Here is a 25,447-nt window from a genome sequence, read left to right on the forward strand (position 1 = left end):
CAAAGAAAAAAGTCTGAATCCTCCAGTGCTTCTTAAACTTCTTTCAGTAATGTACCCCCTGTGAAAGTTGTTGGGTCAAGAACCCCCTAACCAGCACAAAGCACTTTGGGTTGGAGAAAAAGAAGGCAAAACAGAGTGCAGTGGCATCATTGTATACCAATATATAATAATATATATATGATTTGTTCTCAAAATTAAATCATGAACATATTCACAAAAAATATATCCAGTCCATAAACATTGAGTTTAAGAACTTCCATTTAAATTTTATAAAATGTTATTTAAATAATATAAAAATATTATTTTTAGGGGTTTTGCTTGGATGCTTTATTTATTTTAATCTCATGTAACCCCTGGAGTAAGTACAAGTACCCCCATTTGAGAATGAGTGCTCTATATGTTTCTCAAGCTATTTATACCAAACACCACCTGAGAAAATACTGAGCTCTGGAACTTGAAGTAACACCATCATCACCAGCGTAAAAATACAGTGAGGTAAATAGTCCGAGCAAAGTAAGGTACAGACTTTTCACAGGAGGCAGATTTACTAATAAAATAACATAATTTGCTCTCCCATCATCCTCCTCTTCCTCTTACTTTACACGCTGGTATAGTGAAATTAGATTAAGATGGAGCAAGAGATAAGGTAACTCTAATTATTATTAGAAAAATGTTGTTATTTGTTCTCATTTTCTACACACTTTTCTACAAATGGTATCAGCTCTACTCCAATCCTATACCGTGGTAAATAGAGTTGAACAGTATTTCTACTGTACCACCAGAGGAAGCTTGCGCACCACTGGTAGTACATGTACCACAGTTTGGGAACCTTGGCTCTATAGTATGTCTTTATTGTGGGTGGGTTTTGTCATTACGTGGAGCTTTCATGCAATTATAGCTATCCACAATTCTATTCACATAAATTATCACAATTCAAAAATCCCGTTTGATATGTCTGCAGTGTAATTCTGACTCGTCGCGATTCCAGGGGTAATCGTCAATTTGATGATGACGAAAATAAAATGTTCGTTGTGACGAGGAAGAATAGAGCCACAGACACCCATCATAATATCCAGAGTTGATATTTAATGTTAAAGCGGGTTTCCAAAGGCAGATGAAGCGGAGCCTTTTCTCTTAGCTGGAGGAGGCTCTTCGTCTGCTGCTGTGTGGGGGAGTGGGCTACATCCTGTGGCGTTTCCTGTGTTTGTAAACTAGACGCTGCTGAAAACGTCGGAGGAGTGAAGCTAAAGAGGTACGTGTCTTTTATTTAAAAAAACATCTTCGATGCTTGGTGAATTTTGGTTCCGCATTCAGCGACCCGCTCGTACAAAAGTCTTATCTGTGCAACAAAAAACCTGCTCCATGGGCGACAGCACGGGCATTTACCGAATTGCAACAGCGTCAAGGTTTTAGCCGCGGCTAGCTCGCTAACAAATGTTAGCCTAATCATCGGGAGGGAGGGGGAAGCTCTCACAGCGACGGCCATCACGGATGTCGTTATCGCTCTATCTCGTCTTAAGCCACTAGAGGCTGAATATTTGAGAAATATGAACCTGAAAAAGGTTCCGAAGTACCGAAGTACTCTGCAAAATATACACACGACTTGTAAATTACCACGGTGCACATATCCAGGTGGGCCAGAGATTCGTTCTTTGACGAACACTGTTGTGGTCGAGTGCGCCAGCGAGCAGCTAGCTGATGTTAGCCAGCTTGTTAAACATTAGCGGTGGGTGGGTGGTGGTGGTGGTGCGAAGGCCACTTCAGCCACAGCGGAAAATTCACATACTTGTCTTTGGAACTCTAATATAGTGACTATAATGGTTTGCATTTTTACACAATGACACAAATGCAGCCGATGAAGATACAACATCTTCGCTGGATGGTCTTTAAATTAGCGTTAGCAAATGTCTAAATTCTTAGCAGCAAAGCTAGCTACCCAACGCTACTGGCGAAAGCAGTTTAGCGTTTTAAGTACAGCTTTGCCTCCATCTTGCTATCGTAAACTTTTATGGTGGCACACGATCCTAACAGTTAACTTGTACCACACTTGGTCAAAAGAGCAAATTAAGGCGAAGCCGAACTCTAAAGTTGAAAATATTATAACAAGTAAAAGCAGTGTTTCTATGAGAAATATTGAATAATGGCCTACTCGCTACAGGCCAGTTAACAAACCCCATGTCAAAATGCAAAACGGAGCAGCAGAATAGTGTTTGTGCAGACCTCCTCTTTTACATCCCACGTATACAGTTATCTAATCCACTCTCTACAGTATAACCGCATTCATCATAGATTTTCACACACAGGCCTGCCATTCCATGTTATGTTTTCCCACTTGGTTAAAGTTAAGATGGGTATTAGAAATGTCATTGTTTTGCATTTCAAAGCCTTTTGTAGAAGAAGAATTATGAATGAAATATATCCAATTGGCATTTGTTTCGATTGATCCTGGCAAGATTTACACTTTGAAACCATTGCAAAATTGTAAGGAAGCCTGTTGTGACGAGGTATTTAAAGGGATCTATATAATGGCAGTAATATACCGTAAGGCATCAGGAAATTTCAATTTTCTTGTTTGGTGTCAAAGAAGATGAAGAAACATTTTTTTTCCAGCTAAGATTTCCTACAGCCTTGGTTCACACTTTTCTCATCTTATCCAGTGGTTTTGCCTTGAGCTGTGGTGTAGGGTAGTTTTACAAGCGAAGATGACACTTTTAAACCAAAATCCCCAATAAAACACAAGAGTTACAGAGCAAAACATAATCAATGTCAAACTTTACATTGTACGTAAAATGATTTAAGGCCAGCTATTCTGTTTGAAGCTTGAATATCTGTTTCTCCAAAATGATTCTGACTAGCACTGCATTATGTTTTAACTGAGCGTTAAGCTGTACACTGATGATGATGTCATATTAAAGGTATATGTTTAGTATGGTCATAGTTGTTATGCATAGTTTGTTGTCTACAATAAGCTTCTTTGGCTATTGTGATTTTTTTTTAAAATCCACTTTACGCCCACCTAACATCTGGCTCAAGTCACCGGTTGGAAAGGGTGTATTCAGTATTAATTTTCAAGTCAAGCAACTGTAGTGGTAATCGGCTCTAGTTATAATCCAAATTTTAAAAAAGAGGCCAATGTGAGTCAGTATGCGCATTCACTAGTAAACCTGATAAAAGACTATTAACTTTCCACTGTCAGTACATGAGTTTTTCACTGTTTTTCTTGCTGTGGTGGCTCATGTGCTACGTCATAAACACTGTAAACAATCAAAACAGTGAAGCAGAAGTGCGACACATAACAGGAAAAAAAACAATGTGAGCACTGCCTGGTCATTAGTTACAGATTTATATCTCCAGTCTCTCTTTTGAACTCAATATTGTCAGTGTTAGATGAGATAAATACTAATAGAAGCAGACAAAAGCGCCATGCTAGTGGGGTTAGTGTCTCTTTTTACCAGCAGAAAATGGGTTTTACTAACCTGGTTTGTAGGTGAGTTTGTGTTATAAAATGTGAGACTAGTTTAAAAATAAATAAACCAGGGCAAGGTAGGTGTATTGACTGATTTATATGAACTAAAATATCTTTTGACAAAGTTCTGTGATTTGCGTTTGTATTATTGATATAATCTGTCTGTGTGAAAAATGACAACATTAACTGGAGTTAATGAAATGTGTAATGATAAAGTAGGCCAGTAATGTTGTAATTTAATGTTTGTTTCATCCACATCCTCCTGCTTCCTCAGTTTTAATGCTAGATGAGTGAGGTGGGTGTGGCCTCCCACCAGCCCGACCATCCTGATTGACGGATCTCTGGATGACCTTGTCCCCACCCCTGTCCCTGCGCTCACATACACCCCAGCAATGTCACATCTGCCCAGCAGCTCAGTCCGCGACCATATGAAATGGGTTTGTTTGAGAACACCAAAATGGTTACAAATAACTGTACTTACAGTCTTGTGTCACTCAGGATGTTGTCGTTGATGACTAGCTTCGTAAATGCCATGTGACTGGCAGTATTGTCTCAGATGCAGATAGTCTCAAATTGCAGACTGTTTGTCAATGTTTGATGAACTTGGTAATATGTTCTCTTTTTTTCTTTTTTTATGTTTTTGTAGGCGGGGCTGCTTGGCTGCGAAGCTGTCCTTTCCAGTATGGCCCTGATGCAGGCCAGCTCCATGGCTGCTCCGCCGAAAAAAATGATGGCTCCCCTTGGTCACGTACCACAGCAGAGAGAGGGACCTGACCGTGCTCCCCAGAGCCACATGATCCTCCCCTCTGGAATGAGCTGTCCACCCCTGGTTAGGACCCACTTACAAATCACAGGGACCATGATATGCTATACTCTAAATCTTGTTAATGGTTTAACTCGTTTAGTCAGTTGTTGAAGACTTTCTTATAAGCACAGCCCAGATGAAATATTGCTATTCAGAATGGCACTGTGCTAGCAAATTAGTTGAACTAGATATGCTTTTACGAGTAGGAATGTATGTGTTTCTTCAAAGTTAATTCCATAATTGTAAAGTAGTAGACACTTCACATAGACACGTTCCCACCTGTTACCATCCTATTGTTTGAGTGACAAAACTACTAGGTGTGGCTGATTTTCCTTCGCCGTCAGAATTTTTTTATAAATAGTTTTAAATGGTTCATTATCAAAAGCAATATCTAAAAAAAAAAGTATACAGGACTGTTTTTATATGAGGGGAGTGACAAAAACACTTATTGTATATTTAACAGCAAATGTAAGTCATGGTCAAATATTCTGTATTTTGTCCAAGTGTAAGTATGAAATTAGAAGATAATACAGTTTTTCTGGCTGTGTAGCTCATCCGAAAGGAAGGTGAATTCCAAGCTCCCCGCCTGCTTGATGAGAAGGAGATGAGGGCCAACGAGGACATGCAGCAGAAAAAAAAGAACAGGAAATCAGTGGCGCCCTGCAAAGTGAGAGAACAAGAAGGAAGGGGAGGGAAGGTCAGTCACTGCGCTTTTTAATAGGGGGTGGGCTTTTTTTTGTTTTGTTTTTAGTTAATTTTTTCTTATGTCTCATATTTCTTTAGTTTCTTACACGTTCTGTTGTGAAAGCATTTAACTGCATTCAGGTGCCCATGTCATCGAGCTTTCATGCGTGCACATTTTGTTTGTGTGGGGGTGGGGGGAGGAGTTCAGGGAAGATGTGGAGGGGGTGGAGGATCACTGGAGAGGAAAGAGGGGGAGGGGAGCAGAGAGAAGCGGAGCACAATAACTGCAGTTGTGTGCATAGCAGGGGGAGCTGTAACATGAGGGCATTAGGCCATTGGAAGACATTGTGGGGTATTCTAATTCAGATGTAAATTTCATGTAGTAAAAGAAGCACAACAAACTTACGTGTTTTCTCTTTCATACCTAAGACAGTTAGGGGTTTAAAAATGGTACAATATCTAAATAGACACGACGCTGAATGTGGTGAGTGCGTACATTTGTAAACACAGAATTTTCACACTAGAGTTTTCACCAGATTCTGCGCAGTTGGGTGGGTTGTATGTCCAACTAATGCCATTGTTTTGTGGTCCAAAAAGAAAACCCTACACTTTATTCAGGCTTTATTAGGAATACATGATGAATCCCTCTGCTTTAATGTCCTCTTTAGGGCACAGGAGATGAGAATGGTCCATCATCCAAAGTGCAGAAAAACTTTATTTGTGATCACTGTTATGGAGCATTTAGGAGTGGATACCACCTGAAGAGACATATCCTCATTCATACAGGTATGGTTCATGCGTAGAACAACTCGCATTTACAGTTAAGCCAAATCAGCTTTTAATGCCTGAATACATGAGTCATTTGTTGAAAGAGGTCTGGAGAGTGTGAGTTGGATTGAATCTGGGAGTGTGCAGCAATTGTAAGGTTTTGCAGTGGCCTGCTTGAAAACCTTGTTTGGTAATAGCTTTTGCCTCACAGTTAATTGGTAGTATCTGTGGGGTCTTTAACTAAAACTGGTGCTCTTCGGTTTAGGGGAGAAGCCGTATGCTTGTGCCGTATGTGACATGAGGTTTATTCAGCGTTACCACCTGGAGAGACACAGCCTCATTCACACGGGTATGCGTCCTTTAACCGTACCCATACAACACAAATCCGACAACCTGTATCAATGGACAGATGCTCAGGGTTCATTTAGTCTGTGGACAGTAATTTCCAACAAAGCCACCAGCCCAAAACACAAAGCACAGTATGTGTCTTACAAATGTTGGTCCCCAAAACCAGAAAAATTATTTACATGAAGTAATTTGACGCAGTGTGGTCCAACAGTTCCGAGTCCACTATTAAAAACTCATGTTCTTTGAAGAGTTATTACTATTTTTGCTTTGTTGGTGCCTATTTGGCCAATATTAAAGCATTAATATTGATTGGTGCAATTTGTAGATAAGCTGATGGGATTTGAGAACTTACAAGATTTCAGTTGAGCTGTTTTGTTTGTAGAGGCGGAGTCTGCTAAACTCATATTGTCGGTTCCAAGTTTTTGGCTCCATGCCTGTGTTTGAAGAAATGTTTTGCTTGTTTTGTGGTTTGTGATTGTTTTGCAAGTAAAGTAGGTGTTTCTAAATTTTTGAATGTCTGTTGTTGATGCAAATGCTGTTGGCTACATCCACACTACTGTTGTAAATATAAAATAATCTCCATCTGAACGAGAGTTTGAGCTCCCCACCAGTAGTAATCTCCATCCATTCTAACACAATACTTGACCGTTCAGGTGCACAGGGTATGCTGATGTAAAATGTATTCTTTATTCTGCATTTATGTTTGCTATGTAACAATGATTTTGGGTACAAAACTGATAACAAGATGAAACTAAAGCTTTTGTTCACAGCTGACAGTTAGTTGATTTGTGGCCAATTAGAACCAGTCAGGTGAAGTGAATGTGAGTAAGAACAAAAACAGGACTTAAATGTTACAGTAAAGTTGTTATTTGTAAAGGTCTTTGTTTCTTTCCATCTCGACTGAAGCGCTGGCCAGGACTTTTCAAATTAAACCTAATGCAGCAGCATTTTAAAATGTTTCCATTTCTGGAACTATAAATTGTTTAGGTAATGTGGACGGCACGTGTATCGGGAGCAGATTTTTAATGTGTGATGTGGTTGTAGCTGTTGTGTCCTGTAAAGAAAAGCACTTGACTACACAATAATTAAAATGCTGTGGTCACTTAAAAGCACATCTACACCCAGGTTTGCAATCCTGCATGTCCTGCCACCCAGCAGTTACTGCATGCCATGCCCTGTTCAACAACTTGCCAAGTGTGGTTGGGCGATGCTGTGTCACACCTGGTTGTAGTCACAAGGATAGGAAAACACATCTAAGGTCAAGGCAATTTTTGTAGAAGCATATTGGTGATTTGAGAAACTTTTCTGCACAGGCTTTACTGACGTTTGAGTTTTGGAGCAGGCTTATCAGCAGCCATATTTGTCAACATGTGTTATCTTTTTCCGTGAAAGAGAATACAATAGTTCAATATGTGTTACAAAGAATACTTGTGCTTTTACTTTTTAGATTGAATTTCAATACTATGTGGTTGATTGTCAGTGCTAAATGTGATTTTTTTTATTGAGCTATCTTGACACCAATGTTATTTCTTTGTGAGAGCGTAGAGACTTTTTGATAGTGGACTTAAGAGTGGACTGTAACTTGTGGACCCCAATCAATGCACGCATGTGAAAGCCTCAAATCAAAGGCCACAAATAGTGCAAGATTGATGAATTTATGTATTAGTCAGTGGTTTTGTATGTTGCTATTATTACTTATTATTATTATTACTTAAATTAACTGCATGGACATCAAAGGACTATGTTCTTAACTGTAAATGTGAACTGAAAATTGGGGACATTTCTGCATAGTGTAAATATTTGCGTTGCACCCTTTCACAAATTCTTTGTTTTTTCATTGTTTAAGAAGTGTGCACTGAGGGTAAGTCAATTTCCAACCTCGTTGTTTCCAAGTCACTGACTACTGCCCCAGTAGTAAACAAATGTTAATCAAATATATGATCTATATCCACATATGCATATATTTATTTTAAAATAAGTGGAAATGTGACCAAGTATAGCGTGAATAGCTAATAATGTTATGCTCTGTGTGTGTAGGAGTGAAGCCGTACGCTTGTTCCATGTGTGACATGAGGTTTTTCCAGCGTTACCACCTGGAGAGACACAGACTCACTCATACGGGTATGCGTCCACTTGCCGTACCCAGTTCATGTAAAGAATCTTACTTCAGTCAGGTTGTTTATATCATATATATCTAATATGGTGATGGGAATAAAATAATTTGGTTCAAAGTCAATAACCACACAAACGGCATACAAGAAAACATGAAGGTTCAGTCCTTTAGAAGATGGTGAAGTAAAATGTGTCAAAATTCAACAGTGACCTTTTATGAAGTGACTTTTGAACAGTCTAATAATAGATTATGTTACACTTATTTGAAGGACTGTTCAGGACGGATTACCCCATATTAATATTAATAATAATAATAATAATAATAATGATGATGATAAAAGTGTGTGCCCTTTGGAGTGAACTTTTCCAGATATACTATTGGGTCTCAAACCAATTTATTATTTGTAATAAACCATTCTCGCACAGAATGGCTTGTTATTTAACATGTAGAATAATTGGCCATTTTATGACATCTATTCTAAAATCTTTCATGTGGACCCCTCAAAGTGCATTATCCATCTTGTACCATTGCTGTGCAACACAAATCACTCAAACCCTTAACTATTTATTTGGGGCCAACAACTGCAATATGCTAGCAGAGCAAAAGAAATAGAGCTTCAAGATTTTTTTTTACATTATGTACTTTCATCTCGAGCATTTTTGATAGAAGAGACATGGTCTAAAAGCCATATTATGAGATGTGAGTGAATGGTTATCATTTTTATAACATTTGAGGTATAAAAAAAACATTTGCAGAATATCGAGGATAAGTAAACATTTTTGATTGGCTAACTGTTTTTTGACAAATTGATAACGTTGAAGTAGTTGATTGACTTTGGCCATGGTGTATTATGGAATAGTCCTTTGATGTCCACACTTGTTTTACATGCAGACTAATGGCTGTGCAACCTTTGTTTCTATGTTGCAATTGTCTGACGTCTTAAGCAAAGATTTCTCTCGTATTAGTTGCACAATTTCCTATGCAGAGGCTTCTGCTGTGAATTCATAGCAGAGATTAGATTGGAGTCTTTTGTGACCTGTGACACTTGAAGGCAGCACACTCTTTTCACTATAAATTGAATTAATGTGCTCAATATAGATAATAGATAATGTAGTTCTGAGTGGTGGAGCCGTGTGCTTAAGTTTTGGTTTCAGATGGCCACTTTGATCACTGTCTTAGACGTTTTGATACCATCTTGATGCTGATTTGTATTTCTTGCTGTAAACATGCTTATCTTAAATATCCTGATGCTGCTTTTTTCATGACACGTTCTACATGATTTAAAGATAACTGCTCCCCATAATGGAAGACACTTACAAAAAAGAAGAGAAACATGTATCCCCTTTGCATGCAGCTTAATTAGAATGTATAATGCCTGCCAGGTTCTAGTGGATTAACGCTTCTGAATGCTGTGTCCCTTTGATGTGAGAGGATCCTCTTAGCTAATCTGTCAAAACTTTGTGTATGTAGGGGTGAAGCCGTACGCTTGCTCCATGTGTGACATGAGGTTCTTCCAACGTTACCATCTGGCAAGACACAGCCTCACTCATACTGGTATGCGTCTGCTTATCCTAGCTCATTATGTAGTGGTGTTTTAATCGTACCTCAAATTCAGTTCTTTTTTCTTGTATAGCATAAAACGTGCACTTAACGATTGCTTTAAGCATCCAAATGTTCATATGAAGATGTATCCAGACATGTATTAGGAGGGTAAAATTAAAAAAACAAATCATAGTCGATGTAATTACATACATCCCTACTGTTGGACCTGAATCTACACAACAACTCTTGCTGAATGGTCTATTTTATTTTTGCACAATAATTATTTATTAATAATTAACAGATAAATTAATTCTATATATTTCTTTGTTAGTCCTAATTTTTAGAAATGTGTTCCTCTCAGTTGTGGTGTTAGTCACCCATCCTTCAAATCAACCACATGTTACTAAGTCTAATTGTATAATGTGCTTGTAGAACCAAGGGAAGAGTTGGTATTGGGGTCGTGTTGACAGATATGTGTTTTTTTCTGTTTCTAGTTTATATTTATATACTTTTTGTCTGTGTAGGGGTGAAGCCATACGCTTGCTCCATGTGTGACATGAAATTTTTCCAACGCTACCACTTGGCGAGACACAGCCTCACTCACACGGGTATGGGTTTGCCCTTCTTTGTTACATTAGAGCCCAAATACCCAGTTTACTGTAGTTGGTCTGTCCCTTGATATATGTTGACCTAAGTCTGGTTTTTGAAACATTAATACAAAATGTAATAACTCCTGTGGATGCTGAAGATGTCTTTAAGTATTTTACTTATTTTTTTGACATGAACTTCAAAGTATGTGTCATTGTCACATACAGCACACTTAGAAAAAAACTGGACTGTCATTCTAAAATTTGGACAGCATTTTCACCTGAAGTAATACTTTGACTTTATTCAAACACCCTTTTAGCCTTTGCAGTTCATAATTGCTTTGGAATTCCTTAGTTCAGCAAATAATGCATTCAACTCCATCAATCAGAGTAGTAGATGGATTAGCAAATTAAATCTTTAAGTGTTACTAATTGGTGCTACTGCTTTTGGCATGTCTGGATACATAATCTAGCTGAGTGTGTCCTTTCAGTTTATTATGTTGTTTTTACAGAATATCTTTTTGCTCTGTGTGTGCAGGGGTGAAGCCATATGCTTGCTCCATGTGTGACATGAGATTTTTCCAGAGATACCACCTGGCAAGACATACTCTCACTCATACGGGTATAAGTTTTGCTTATCCCTTTCAACTGACTATTTTAGGGTCATATGTTTTTCCCCCTGTGTTTAGGCAGTTCTTTGACATAAAAGACACATTTGATTTGTGCTAATCAGTATTCTAAATTAGTAAAGATAAAGTTCTTTGAGTTTTTTTGCCTTGCTGTACTCACTGCTTTTGCTTTTAGTGATAACATGACACATTCCAAGTCTTGTATGCATAATACTAGTTGGAAATGAACATATATCGGGCACATTCATGGTATAACACTGACTAGTGTATGTGCAATTGCATTTCATTCTGTGCATAGTTCTTCAGAACTCTCTTCTAAAGTTTGGTACTGTATGCATTTAGGGGTGAAGCCATACGCTTGCTCCATGTGTGACATGAGGTTCTTCCAGCGTTACCATTTGGCAAGACACAGTCTCACTCATACTGGTATGCTTGAATTAATTGTTCCCCTTTCATTATTACAACTTCTACATAACCCTTCCCCTTTAAAAAAAAAAAAAAAAAAGATAATTCCCTCTGTGTGATAGCACAATTAAGCAATTGTTGCTAAATAAGCTTCCCTATAAAAATAATGTTTCATAGGATTTTTAGGCTTTGTTGGAAAGCTGTCCACTGAGAAAGTGACTCTGTCAATTACCTTGTTTCTCATTGACACTGTAATGGTACAACTGCATGTGTATTATTGGATAATATGTTACACGTTAATTAGAAGGAATGTCACACTATAAAGTACTTTTTAATGCAGGCATCAGCAGTCAAAAACCTCAAGACACCAGGGATATATTTGGCCAGCCTAAATAATGAAATGATGCGTCTTGAACTAATGGTAACTTGAAAAAGCTTTGACAAAAAGCCCCTATGAGGATTTTCCTTGTGAACTGTAACAATTAAGCCCTGTTTTTGTTCTTGATAATGACTCTTGATGTCTGCAAGGTCTTTGAGTGTGTTTTTTGTTTCCTGTAATTTGTAACAAAGCATGCCAAATTGAAAGCATTCCATTGTGTTGAAATACAGCTAACATTCTGGTGCTCTGTTTAGGGGTGAAGCCATATGCTTGTACCATGTGTGACATGAGGTTTATACAACGGTACCAACTGGAACGACACAGTCTCACTCACACAGGTATGTCTTCAATGTTTGACCTTTGACCACTCTTTTCTCTCTCTCTGTCTGCTTGACATTGGCCCAGCATGCGCCCACAGTAATGTTTACATGGCTGTTTCAAACTCGAGTTTGTATTGCTTTCTGTCACTGTATTGGCAAGTGCTAATGTTTCATGTCACATTTACAAGGAGCTTCATAAGCACACATTGAAAGACTGCCAAGACTTTGTTTATGAAATGACATGATGACCACAGAGCAAAAACATCACTGTTGGTGTTCTTCAGCTTTTCATTCATTAAAGTGTTGAATATTTTGGTTTTACATACCTGCTGAAATTAATATACACTGCTGATGTTTTATCCATGTCCATAGCTTAGTTTGATCTATAGAAACTATTTTGCTTGATTGTCATTAATAAAAAAAAATAAAAGTAAATATTTAATGGATAACAAGAAGAAAGTAAACCATTGTTTGAATTCCATGACTGATGGATTTTCTGGCTTGCAGGCCCAAAAACATAACCGCACATTAAGATATCTTTCTTTTGGAAGTCAGTAAGAAATCTAACCAATGCTACATCTTTAGTAATTTTCATCATTAATATCCATTCATATTTTATGAGGAAACATCTGCTCTGTCCAAATATCTTGGTTTAAGTGGGTCAGGGAGGGAGTTGAACCTGGAGCAGCTGCAGGTATATGACTGCCTGCAGCTTAAAAAACAGTTTTGAATGGGACTAATACAATTTTAAAATTGAGGCCAAGTTTTAGTCATTTTGTCATTTCACATTCAAAGTTATGGTAAGGAAATAGCACATGATCCTCTGCTTTGAATATTTCAGCAGCAATTATGAGTATATTTATTATTGTCAATGTGAAGATAGCAAAGTTATTTAACTGTTTTATCCTAAACTAAGGACTGTATGTTAGTTTTCAGCTCTTTTTTTCCCATGACTTTACCTCAACCTTTCAAAATAAATCACAAGTTTATCTGCAAACCAATGTCTTATATTAAAGGGGACCTACTATGCCTTTCCTCATTCTCTGTCATGTTTATAATGTTAACATTAACCATGGACCAGTTTCAGTTTATAAATTCTAATACCGTTATCTGCTCCCAGCACAGCTTGTGATAAAATGCATTGTATGCATTTAATATATTCCAGGATACACATAACTGACAGTTCAGGATTACAGTGCAGTTGCCTGGCAACGGCAGACTTAACATTTCACTAGCAACATTAACGTTTGTATTTCCTGACAGCAGGCGGTATCCAGTCTGCATTGTAGTGCATTTTAGATAAGGTTAAACCTACCATTATGGCACTTATGGTCAGTATTTACTGAACAGAGGCGTTGTGATTAAATCTTTGTTGCTGTTCATATCCATACCTTCTTGGCACATATTGCCTATTTGATTTGATTTCAAGCATGCATTGATGGATTTGAGGAGTTGTCATTTGCAATCACTTGTATTGATTGTACCACTTACATGAAAGTTTTAGACTTATAAATTACAACCTCCAGAAGCACTGTGACCAGTGCCCACTGTAGGAATCTTAATGTTTCACCATTCATAATATAGTGGAGCTTAAAGGAGGTTAGCACTAATACTGCTCAGAGAAAAGGCTGTCCAAGATCAATAATAGTGACATTTTAGCATAGTAAGTCCCCTTTAATGTGTTGTGCATAGTTGTTTACCAACTGCCTAAAATTGTCTAATATCTGCGATCAGCGCGATAAAGCAAATCTAAACAAACAAATCTATTGTGGAAATGATGTGATCCCAAAAACAAACATGCTATGTGCTCGTTGGAATTTGCCAAAGAGTCTAAATTTATTGTCTGGATACTTAATCGTTTTTTAGGTTCCAAGATGATAATTAATAATTAATGTTGCGATCTACACAATTATTTCCAAACACAAACTTTGGTCTTCTGACATTTTGTCATTTAGTTATTTTTAATGATATGTGAAAATGTAATTTCCAATTTGAATAGCTTCTTTTTTTAAAGCATACTGGAATTTCCAGTGTAAACGGAGCGCTGATGAGTGCAACCAAACTTTACTAAGCGATTAGTAAAGTTTAGCATTGATCATTTTTGGCAGTTGACTCGTTTAATGCTAAAGTTGGTACTTTGTGTGTGTAGGGGTGAAGCCGTACGCTTGCACCATGTGTGACAAGAGGTTTTTTCAGCGCTACCACCTGGCGAGACACAGCCTCACTCATATGGGTATGCGTCTGCCGATCTCAACCCAGTCATACGATTAGGATGCTGCAAAAACTGAATGCCTGATTTAATATTGCATATCTTTATTCATACACAGATTATGATGGATGATGATTTATTTTAAGTGATCATAGCCATTAGATGCACTCATTCTCCCATGTGTTGTGTAGATGGATTTTACTGCTCCTCTGGGAGTTTTGTAATGTGAAATAATCATCTATATTTATCTTATAGTTGTAGTTATTATAGGGTATGACATTGGTTATTAACCACAGATAATCAATTTAGACCAGATTTGTGTTTTGTTTTCTTTCCTTTTTTTCTTTTTTAAAGCTATAACACAGGAGTATATATTTATTTTCCCCTGGTGGCAGAGACACACAATTAATTTTCTTGCTGCTCTGCATTTAGGTGTGAAACCTTATGCTTGCACCATGTGTGACATGAAGTTTTTTCAGCGTTACCACCTGGCGAGACACAGCCTCACTCATACGGGTATGGGTCCGTGCACCGTGCCCATGACATTCACTGTTAGAAGTCAGTGTGCACATTGAACACTTCATACATATGTACCTGTTATATTTGAAGGCAAATGTCAAGTTACAGTTTTAACTTAACTTCCTAGTTGGTATCATCATACGAGTACAGCAGGATGACAGCGAATTACTGTGTTACTATTTATTTGTGAACTACAATGCAATGACATTATTAGAGGATTTGTGTTTTGCATGAATTGGCATTTGTGTGGTTAATAACCAATAGTTTAGATATGAATTTCTAAATTTCAAAAAATTGAAAATTGAGGCATAGAAATATAATATTGCTACTTTGCATTTAGGTGTGAAACCTTATGCTTGCACCATGTGCGACAAGAGGTTTTTTCAGCGCTACCACCTGGCAAGACACAGCCTCACTCATATGGGTATGAGTCCGCCCACCTTACCCATGTCACAGAAATAAGAGTTGTACTTCCATTATGTTAGACACAGTGTGTCAGCCATATACAGTAATTACCAAGTTTGTTTAAAATTGACCATTTGAACAGGTTCTTAATCAAATTCCCCTATGTAAAGCCAAAGCAATATTTAAAGCAATCTTAACATGTAAAGAAATACAAGACTGCAACATCATCAGCTCATGAGATGTGTTAAGTTGTGGATGTGGGAATTGGTTTACACAGATGTACAAAATGTAAAACTAGAAATTAGCTTTTATTTCTAAAAAAGAAGGACAATGGTTAACAACCCATCAATTCCTAATAGTTTTATAGGTGATGAGTATATTGCTTTTTGTTGGATTATGAACACAAAGAAAGTGACAAAGTCTGGAAATAATTCCTTAATGCTCTGCGTTTAGGTGTGAAACCTTTTGCTTGTACCATGTGTGACATGAGGTTTGTTCAGCGTTACCACCTGGCGAGACACAGCCTCACTCATACGGGTATGCGTCAGTGCACCTGCCCCTGTCACATCTTATAAATCATTTTTACATAGTGTTTTATTGTTCCTTTCTTAGTGCAATCATAACATTAAATCCAGCAAGGCTGAGTACTCTCAAATAAATTCCTTTAGCTTTTATTCTAAGTTGTTAAACATAACAATTGATATCCCTGAAACGCCAATGAACTCCAAAATGATGAACTAATTGAAAACAGCAGCACAGGCTCATTTGGTTTCTCCTTTTGCTTTTAAACTCATGTTTCTACTTTTTTTTTGGTTGCTACAATTCATATAATTTGAAAATGTAAAATATGTAGCACTTACCTATCTTCTGAAGGCACCACCATTAATGGCATTTACAGAAATGGATCAGGATTTCTGGAATGTGGTCCCATGAGGTACTAACACAGTCGGCGCTTACTTCTCCATGTGTGTGAAAAAGTGGCTGCCAGTGGGGACACAGGGAATAACAGATTTTAGCCACTTAATAAAAGGCTCACCTCATAAAATCTACACCTGCCTAAGTGAGTGGTGTGTTGATAATATGTTTACCACTTAACCTAACTGTTGCACAGCCTTTTCTGGCTGAAAGCTCTAATATGTAAACCACTAACTCTCCTGTAGCTCCAGGGACAAAGGAGTTGCTGGTCTTCTGCTGCCTCTTTTGACGAGTTTGGATCTCAAACACCAAAGTCACAAAATAAAACATTTGAACTTGTGTAAGCAACAGCGGATGAACAAACTCCTGCATGCCATGATATCAAATCAATGATCAAGTGAGCCTGTTGTTCGGTGGCCAAACTAATTTTTTTATTGAGTCCCTGTTGGCTACCATGTTTTCAGTGAGGGTGAGCATCTGATGCTGCTTCCCGGTGCTGGCTGCATGCACGGGAAGTCTTAGCCCCTTTTACACCTGGCTTTCGAGTGTGTTTTCTGTGATCACATAGCAATCGGATAGCACTTCACCACTTGCATTTATAGTGTTAACATGCGCCTCCGGTGTCCACATCAGTATCTGATTGCTATCGGCCATATCTTCTTATGTCATTTTCTCTCTCTGTGCGCTGCCGGATCAACAACAACGTTAGCCGCACATGTAGTCGCACTATTGGACTCCTCTTTGCTTTTGAAGCAGGGGAAGAAGTCTTATTTGACAAGTGGACAACTAACAAAAGCAGAGTTAGCTGTGCACGGAGCCACCAAGTAGACTATTAGAAATTACACTTCTGTTCAATCTGGTCACAATGTGTCTCAAAACACCTCACAAGTGGTTTTGCATATTGGATAAAAGTCTGTACGTCCTCAATGGGTCCAGGGTTTATTTACTTCTGTACTTATGTGGTCAGGTATCTGACTGCAATCTGATCACAGAAAACACTTTCTAATGCCAGCTGTAAAGGGGGCCTGTGTGTGTCAGTGCCTGAAATAGCCACACTTCAGAAAACCAGAACTGTGCCTTTAACTGCATTTACTCATTGAAATGAGTCCAAATTACAACACAGATGAAGCTAAAGTAGTCCATAGTAAAACTATTTGGTAAATTTAAGGAAGGAAACTGACATACCTTTTGGTTTTTGCATGAATTGGCACGTGTGGTTAATAACCAATAGCTCAGCTATATATACATATGATTTAAAACTGGAAAGTGAGGCATAGTAATTCATTGCTACTTTGCATTTAGGTGTGAAACCTTATGCTTGCACCATGTGTGACAAGAGGTTTTTTCAGCGCTACCACCTGGCGAGACACAGCCTCACTCATTTGGGTACGAGTCCGCTCACCTTACCCATATCACTGAAATAAGACTGTACATACATTCTGTTAGACTGAGGCCATTTAAAATTTCCTGTAAAAGTAGCCAGCATGTTTTCTTAGATTATCGTGCATAATGTATTTAATTTCAACATTGAAGTCTTAAAATATAAGACTGTGACATCATCAGCTCATGTGATGTGTTAAGTTGTGGATATGAAATCATCACAGTTTGACAAATTACTGATTGGACTTGAATTATAAAAAATCGACATGTATTCTTCTTGGGGAATTGCACCCAACCGACAAGTGGTTAACAACCCATCAACTGTAAATAGATGTTTAACGTACTGATTGATGGATTGTAAAACACGAAGCGTAAAGTTCTGAAAGTAATATATGAATGCTCTGCGTTTAGGTGTGAAACCTTTTGCTTGTACCATATGTGACATGAGGTTTGTTCAGCGTTACCACCTGGCGAGACACAGCCTCACTCATACGGGTATGGGTCCGTGCACCTGCCCTTCTCACATGATACAGATCAACATTTACTCTAGATTGTGCTCATATGAGGATACGCTTTTACCCTTCAAGAAAACATAAAAAAATGTTCCTGTAGGTACCCAAGTTAATACAATCATCAGTACTCTTCATTTCACTTTTCTATATAACCTGTACTTGGCAACAACAAACTTCATTGCCCTCCAGGGTAACGTGATCCTCTTGAATTCTGGTTAAGCTCATGACTTTTGATTAACTGTACCTGTTAAGTTAGCTGCAGTAAATTGGCCCTTGTTTTTGAGCCCTTTGGCTAAATTAATTCTACGTGTTACAGTAATACTGGAGGGCAGTTTGGCTTAAATGCAGAAGCACAAGATTGTGTTTCCTTTAAGTTAAAGGAAAAGTATTGTAACTATGTTCTACCTGTAACAAAAATGGTACCAACGTTTGCAGGTAGAAAATAAGTCAACTCCAATTATACAAGGCAATTCTGGTCCTTACTATCTTCCACCTGCAATTATTGGCACTATTTTATGGCACTTTTCCATTATACAGCTCTAGCTCTACTCGATGGTACTCGGTTTGGTATTAGGCGTGTCGTTTTCCATTGCTGTAGTTGCTCCTTAATTTGGGGGCGCCATAGCACGGCTGTGTGAAACTGCTGTGATATTTTTTTATGTCACACAAAAACATAAACTAGTGACAGATCGCCAGTCGCCGGCTTTCAGCAGAACTATGGCTAAATACACCAGACTCCTCTGTATTGAGATTTTGGAAATGTCCTTTCTAAATGTTATAGATTACCGCATGTTTTCGAGATTTTTAACTGATCTACAGTTTATTTTTTGTTTGGTTTTGGGTTATTTTATTTTTTTCTCGTGCTTGTAACTCTCCCACGATGACAATCTTTACCAGCAGTCTGTTGACATCACATTGTAGTATCCACTCAGCTCACTCGGAACCTTACCAGAGCAGGTACATTATACTATCCCTAATTGAAAAGCAAAACAAAGAGCCAAGCCAAGTAGTGCGAGAGCTGTATAATGGAAAAGTGCCATTAGTAATAATAAAAAAAAATCTATTTAAACCCATTTTGGGTTAGGAGTCATTTCTCAATTTATGTTTAATTTTCTTGATGTATTATGTATATTAAGTGTTTTTATTACATTCCTGCAGAAGTTATCAAGGAGCAAACTTTGGAAACTCTAACCATCTTGAAAAAAAACTGTCAGAGTACCAGTGCACCACTTATCAATCTTATACATTTATACATTTACCGTATATGATTGAATTGTTGTGAAGTCTATAACATGTAGTTAACAAGTAGATAACTTTTCATTCAGGGGGTCAAACTTGAACCGTTATACTTAAAAAAACAAAAAAAACAAATGTGTTTGTTTTCTGTGGCGTGTACAGGTATAATAGCTCACAGGTGAGAGGATGTAGCAATTGTTTTCTGTGTTAAATGAGGATTTCACTGATGATTTTTCAGGCCAAACGTATAGTGATTTAAATGTTTACTCATTTACTCATACAGCATATAACACTGATTTTAGTCCTTTTTGCTTTGTAGCCAGACATGTTACATATTATTATGAGGAACTTTAAATCCGCTGTTTGTCTATTTGCATGTCATAAAAGTTTAAACGTATTAATTATTTTTTATTAAAGAAAAAATGCTTTATATGCGTAGTGATAGCTTGAGCTTTTAAGTTGTATGTATTGCACATGTGGGTGGTAGGGCTAATATATTGCTCTGTGTGTGTAGGGGTGAAGCCGTATGCTTGTTCCATGTGTGACATGAGGTTTATTCAGCGTAACCACCTGGAGAGACACAGCCTCACTCATACGGGTATGCGTTCCTTCACCATACCCTTGTCACTCGGAGGCTCTGGCGCTTGCAGCTGAACGGCGTCACAACAAACTCGAGTTTGGGTTGTCAAATTATTTGATGGGATGTTCAACCAGCCTCAGAATACATGCCCCAGTTTTTTGGGGCCCTCTATGTTGCGTAAATGTGGGCCATGAAAACAATAAATTCCACTCTAATCTACACATAATGAGTTGATGACGAGGCCTTTTAGAAGATTTATTTGCTGAGACTAAAACCTGACAGGGCAGTGTTTTCCAACCTTTTTCTGAGTGTTGGAAACGTATTCTGTGATGAAAGATAAGCTAGTGTAAACGTTGCACTCCTTTTGTGTGGTACGAGACACTAAAATTGATGCATTGACTGTATTTGTCTGCTCTTGTAGGAGAGAAGCCATTTGCTTGTGACATGTGCGATATGAGGTTTATCCAGCGCTACCACCTTGAGAGACACAAGCGTGTCCATAGTGGGGAGAAGCCTTACCAGTGTGAACGGTGCCAGCAGGTATGTATGCAAGGACACTAGAGCTGCAACTAACAATTATTTTTGTAATCGATTAATCTGCTGATTAGTTTCTCGACGAATCGGTTGGTCCATAAAATGTCAGGAAATGTTAAAAAAAACTTTGATCAGTGTTTGTCAAACCTGGAAATGACGATGTTCTTGAATGTCTTGTTTTGTCCACACACCAAAATGATTCAGTTTGAACAGTTTCTTTGTTTTGTGAAGCAAAGAAACGAAGAAAATATTCACATTTAAGAAGCTAAAACAATCAGAAATCTTGTTTTAATCATTATCAAAAATAGTTGGCGATTCATTTAATAATCGATTCATCAGCTCTAAAGGACACAAATCAAATTCACCTCAGTGTTTGCATAATGCGAGGTACCTTGAATAGTTCTCAGCCTCACCTTGATAATGTCACAGGAGAGGTTTTTCCCTCTTCCCTACTTCCTTCAACAACTTTTCTATACTTCTTTTTATCGCTAATCATCTAAAATTACACTCACACTGTCTTGATCTTATAGCTGGTACTTGGCTAGGGTCTGTGTGTAGTACCATGTAGCAATTTGTCTTTCTCATGAGACCTGAAACTTGATACCTCCTGATCTGAGGACTCGGTCCTGATCATGCAGGTTGGTTTTCCCCTAACAGACAGTAGGGGGAGTGAAGACAGCCCCCAATCTCCCCCCATCAAGTCAGTTAACCATCACAATGATTCCAGAGCTGTTAAATTTAAGTTTTGCTTTAACATCAATGCCATTGGCCTATAGATGTTCAGGTTCACAATTGGGATTTGGGTTAGTTGAACTGTGTGAGGTTGGGTGAAAAGGGTGCATTGGACAACAGTTGGAAGTTACATTTTTCTGCTCCTACCACGTCCAACCTGTTACCATTTTTTGGGGTTTCCTTTCACCTACTGCTTTTTCAAAGGACGTCGCTTGCGAAGAAACAGTGACAAACATTTGGGTTTATAGTGATGCAAAATGTATGTTACATAAAACATTTTCAGGTGAGGCCAAGAGCTTTTTGCAGATTTTACTGAATAAAAACAGAAGAAATGTCCTTGGTGTTGATGCTGTTTTTGTTCCACGTTTACTGGAATCACTAACCGAGTCCAATTTGTTTCAAAGAACTTTTCTCGGACAGACCGGCTGTTGCGGCATCGGCGGTTGTGCCAGGGTCGCAATGTAGCCAAAGTAGAGAACCAGCCATGCTGCGATCCACGTCCATATCCCCAAGAACCTCCTCCGGCTCCCCCAACCTGGAGTCCCCTGCATCCCCCTTCAGGTCGGCTGGCAGTCTGACATTCCACCGTCCCTTCACCTGCAACATTGCTAGAGAAGGGACAAGCCACAGGGTTTCTTCTTCTTCACAGCTCTGTGCTCGGTGGCGCCACACTTTAGCACAGGCTGATATTGCAGCTCCAGTCTTGGGATTACTAATGACTGAGGACATATGTGTTTTTGTTGACTTTTTATTTTGTTGCCGTTTTACTTTCCTGCTTTTTTTCCCTTTTTTTTTTTTTTTTAAAGGCGAGACTTTTCTGTGATGAACAGTGGTCCTGTTTTGTACTTAATCTATTTGATTTTTGCAAAAAGAAAAAAAGTTTTTATTGTTGAATAATATCTGCATTTGGTGGTACTCGGGAGGCGCAGTGGGTATTGTTTACCCCAGTGTGTTGGCAACAAACTGGGATAAAGTGATGAGAACAATGATTTCAACTTCTTGCTTTGGTTTCCTTGCGTGGCCCATTTTGATGCCAAAGGATTGGCACTTAGGTCATAATGAATGAAACTGAACTTTCCTTTAAGGTGAACTAAGGAAACCACTGTGTTGACATCTCATGTGGACCAGATCTTCTTTTCCTTTGCAGTTAACGCGGCTTTAAGCAATTAGACATTTCACTGAAAACAACGTCTGGTCGAAGAATGACTCCAACAACAAGGTTTCCTTGACTTCATCGTCAGAGAAGGTGCAGTTTTATTGATTATTTGTGTAAATAATTGAAAAATGTTTATTATTATTTCACTATGGGACTTGAGTGGCGATTGTTTTATGCACAAAATGGGCCAAAAAGAAACTGATATTGAATGTTGATCAGACGCAGCCTGTTTGAGTGAAACCCTGGGGAAACCTGAGGAACATGAGCATGTTTTAGATTCAGGCCTTGCTTCATAACTGTAACCAGGAATTCCAGTGATAAAGAGGGGCAACCTGAAGTTGAATAGTGGTCACATGCGGGGTTATGTTCTGTATATGACAAGCTAATGACTTGGGACATGGCACATGATGGCAGCCTTTGCAAGTTTTGAGTTGCACTATACATACTGCGGTGTATATTTTCAGTATATATAGTGCTCAGCAGAAAACTGTCTCCAGCTCTGTCCATAGATCATGATCTAAAATAGTGCAGGTCGGCCACATAAAGTCCCATTATGTTGTTTGTACAGTTTCTCACATTGTGAGATTTAGTGGGGGTATACAAAATCTTGTGGCCTTAGTGTTTCTTTTTTTTTTCCTTTTCATTTGCCTTTTTCCTAACAGTTTATTATTGTGGATCAGATGTACTTTACAAAAACGACACAGCCGATCATGAACATAGTCTGTGTTTCTCTTATGTTAAAAACCTTAAATCTGTCAAGATGACTGAATTCTGACAGCGGTAGTGACGCGAAAACAGACTCCTCCCGTCGCGAGAGAGAGACGGTGAATATTTCGTGTAACACAGTATATATAATCGTAAAGGAGCCCCGCAGAGTTGGACAGTCCTTGTGTAAGAAGTTGGTTGTGCTAAATTGTTTCCCGCTGCAGTGCTTTGGCCACTCAAAGGCCGCAGCAGAATCAACGCTCTCGGCTTGACTCTGCTTCACACTAACTGTTGCCTTTTTTATCCAAATACGTTGTGGTTGGTGTGTAGTAATGGATGTCTGTCATGTCTTTGGCTTTAGCCTTAAGTGAGTGCAGATACACAAATAATCATTGTAGTACTAAATGATATTGTAACAAACCATTTCTTTTGAAACTGATGATGAACTTAGTTCCTACTGTGTGGAGTCTGTGTGGCGGTCAGACCGCAGAGACGACGGTCAATCGGAGCCACTGTGCTGCCTGTTGAAGAATTTCTCAAACTTGATCCTTTTGCGTGACTGGGGCGGTGGTGGCGCTGTTCCGCTCACTGCACTGTTAAACCCAGAATGCAGGGCTCAGAGGTGGAAGGATCAGTCCACAAGACTGACTGTTCTTTGAAACCACAGCAAGAAAAAGCTGATTGAAAAGCATAGGTTAGGAGATTTAATCTGATTTGAATTTATTTGGATGAGGCTTGATGTGGCTTTTTTGATTTGTTGGATAAAAAGATGGATAAAGTTAAGTTTAAGATGAGTACATAAGATATATAAGAATTGTTAAATTGAGACAAAGTTGTGTGACGGATAAAGAGGAGAGTCAGTCTTAAGTGGCTTAAAAAGTAAAAACACCAGTGGCAGCAAAGAGGCCAAGTTTGAGAAATGCATCAACTTGCTCTGGAAACACTATTCCAAAACTGTGGAAGGGTCACTGCTGGCACGAGCACATACTCAGAATGGCTAAAGGGCAATACAGTATATATTTGACATCACTTGTTAATACATTTTTGTCATTTATTGTTTTTTTTGCTTTTTTTAGTATTATCAACTCCTTGTTAAAATGCAATAGAATCCTTGTGTCTCGGATCATTTGTTTATAAGATTGAGATTTAATTTTTCAGACTGATCAAAAGGATTTATTTGTCTGAGAATTTCTCATCATGTTTTTTTTATGATTGTTTCAAGGACCTTTTTTTTTTATTCTGAAGAAAAATGTAAACACTGGAGTGAAAGGAAAAAAAGACAAAAAAGAGATGGATATTTTTTTTCCCTTCAGACTGTAGTAGATCTTAGGTTTTAGACAAAGCCTATTTCTCCTCAACATGAACAGAACCATTTGGATCAGTACAGTATGAGCCCAGTATGTTGAGTAATTTTAACATTAGAGGCACTAAGTAGTACCACAAAAAATGTTTTTTTTGTTTCTTATACAAAGTCCCTGGTATTTGTAGTAAATTATATTGATAATGGTATTAGATGAACAACAGCATAACAGTAGCTATCACAGATTAGTTGTTTTCTTTATTAGTCTTGCATGCAGAGTTATGGTCCTCAGTTAAAATAGGATCTTGATATTATTTTGTGTAGGAAAATGAGTGCATAAGAATAACTTTCTAAAAAAAATGTTACAATGATAATTGTAAAATGGGCTAACTAATATGTACCCTTGTGATCCAATTAGTTTCAACTGTATGAAAATCAGAGGAGAGGCTTCTTATTATTATGCTGAAATAAAAGACTTTGTAAAGGATTGTGTTTGTGACTAGTGATGTGTTCACTGATGTCTTAAATTCACACACGTGGAGATTGTAGGATAATACAACTTTTAATCTGAATTACAACATTTACCACTTGCTGGGAAAACAAAATCTTGATGGCACTTTGTGATATTCCCCAATGTAATAGAGATATTGTAAATAAAAGCTAAATTAAAACTACTAATGGCACCAAGACAACTTTGCAAAACACAAAAGAGTGCATACGAAGAAGCAGCTTTGATTAAAAAAATGTGAATGTGTTAACTTACAGTTAAAATGTCTAATATTAGTAGTCATAGATGCTCTGAACACAATTTAGTGTAGTCCAGAACTAATGGAAATTTGCATTTTGAATTTAGAAATCTGAGACATCTTTCAATTAAAAAGTGCCAATATGGTACTTTTAATTTGAAATTTCTTTCAAACTACAGTAAAATGTCTGAGTTCCAGTTCACTAGTAGTCAGAGATGTCCTGAACACAACCGTCTTTTCAAGAATTTATGAAAATGTTTATTTTCAACGCATCTCAAATGTGTCAATTTCTTTGAATGTGGAACATTTAACTGTAAAATTCTCATAAACTGTACAGTAGAAATTTATGTCCTGAGATCAAATGTCAGGTGCAATGACAGCAGTGTGGCTGTAGAGGGCAGCAGCCGGCTCCAGTGCAGGGGAAGATGCAGAGGAAGAAAATAGTCGTGTTTATCAACAACACTGAAACATA

At 38.0% G+C, this 25,447-nt stretch overlaps 1 protein-coding gene across 7 annotated transcripts; it reads left to right on the forward strand.

Moving 5' to 3' along the window:
• Positions 1–1,193: 1,193 nt before the first annotated feature.
• znf740a (zinc finger protein 740a) lies at positions 1,194–24,671 on the forward strand. 7 transcript variants are annotated; one of them, XM_083887932.1, is made up of 21 exons: positions 1,194–1,252; positions 3,741–3,903; positions 4,113–4,295; positions 4,822–4,968; positions 5,624–5,741; positions 5,989–6,072; positions 8,109–8,192; positions 9,655–9,738; positions 10,251–10,334; positions 10,852–10,935; positions 11,285–11,368; positions 11,981–12,064; positions 14,196–14,279; positions 14,688–14,771; positions 15,115–15,198; positions 15,633–15,716; positions 17,397–17,480; positions 17,886–17,969; positions 19,737–19,820; positions 20,224–20,342; positions 21,473–24,671. In XM_083887932.1, exons 2-21 carry the CDS (start codon positions 3,859–3,861, stop codon positions 21,644–21,646), a joined length of 1,962 nt encoding a protein of 653 aa, XP_083744058.1. In that variant the 5' UTR covers positions 1,194–1,252; positions 3,741–3,858; the 3' UTR covers positions 21,647–24,671. The 7 variants fall into 7 exon arrangements, with proteins under 7 accessions (XP_083744058.1, XP_083744059.1, XP_083744060.1 ...); XM_083887933.1 differs by having other exon boundaries at positions 4,822–4,938; XM_083887934.1 differs by lacking the exon at positions 8,109–8,192.
• The last annotated feature ends 776 nt before the right edge of the window (positions 24,672–25,447 follow it).

Source organism: Microchirus variegatus, assembly GCF_963457635.1.
Source record: "Microchirus variegatus genome assembly, chromosome: 4".
Classification (NCBI taxonomy): domain Eukaryota; kingdom Metazoa; phylum Chordata; class Actinopteri; order Pleuronectiformes; family Soleidae; genus Microchirus; species Microchirus variegatus.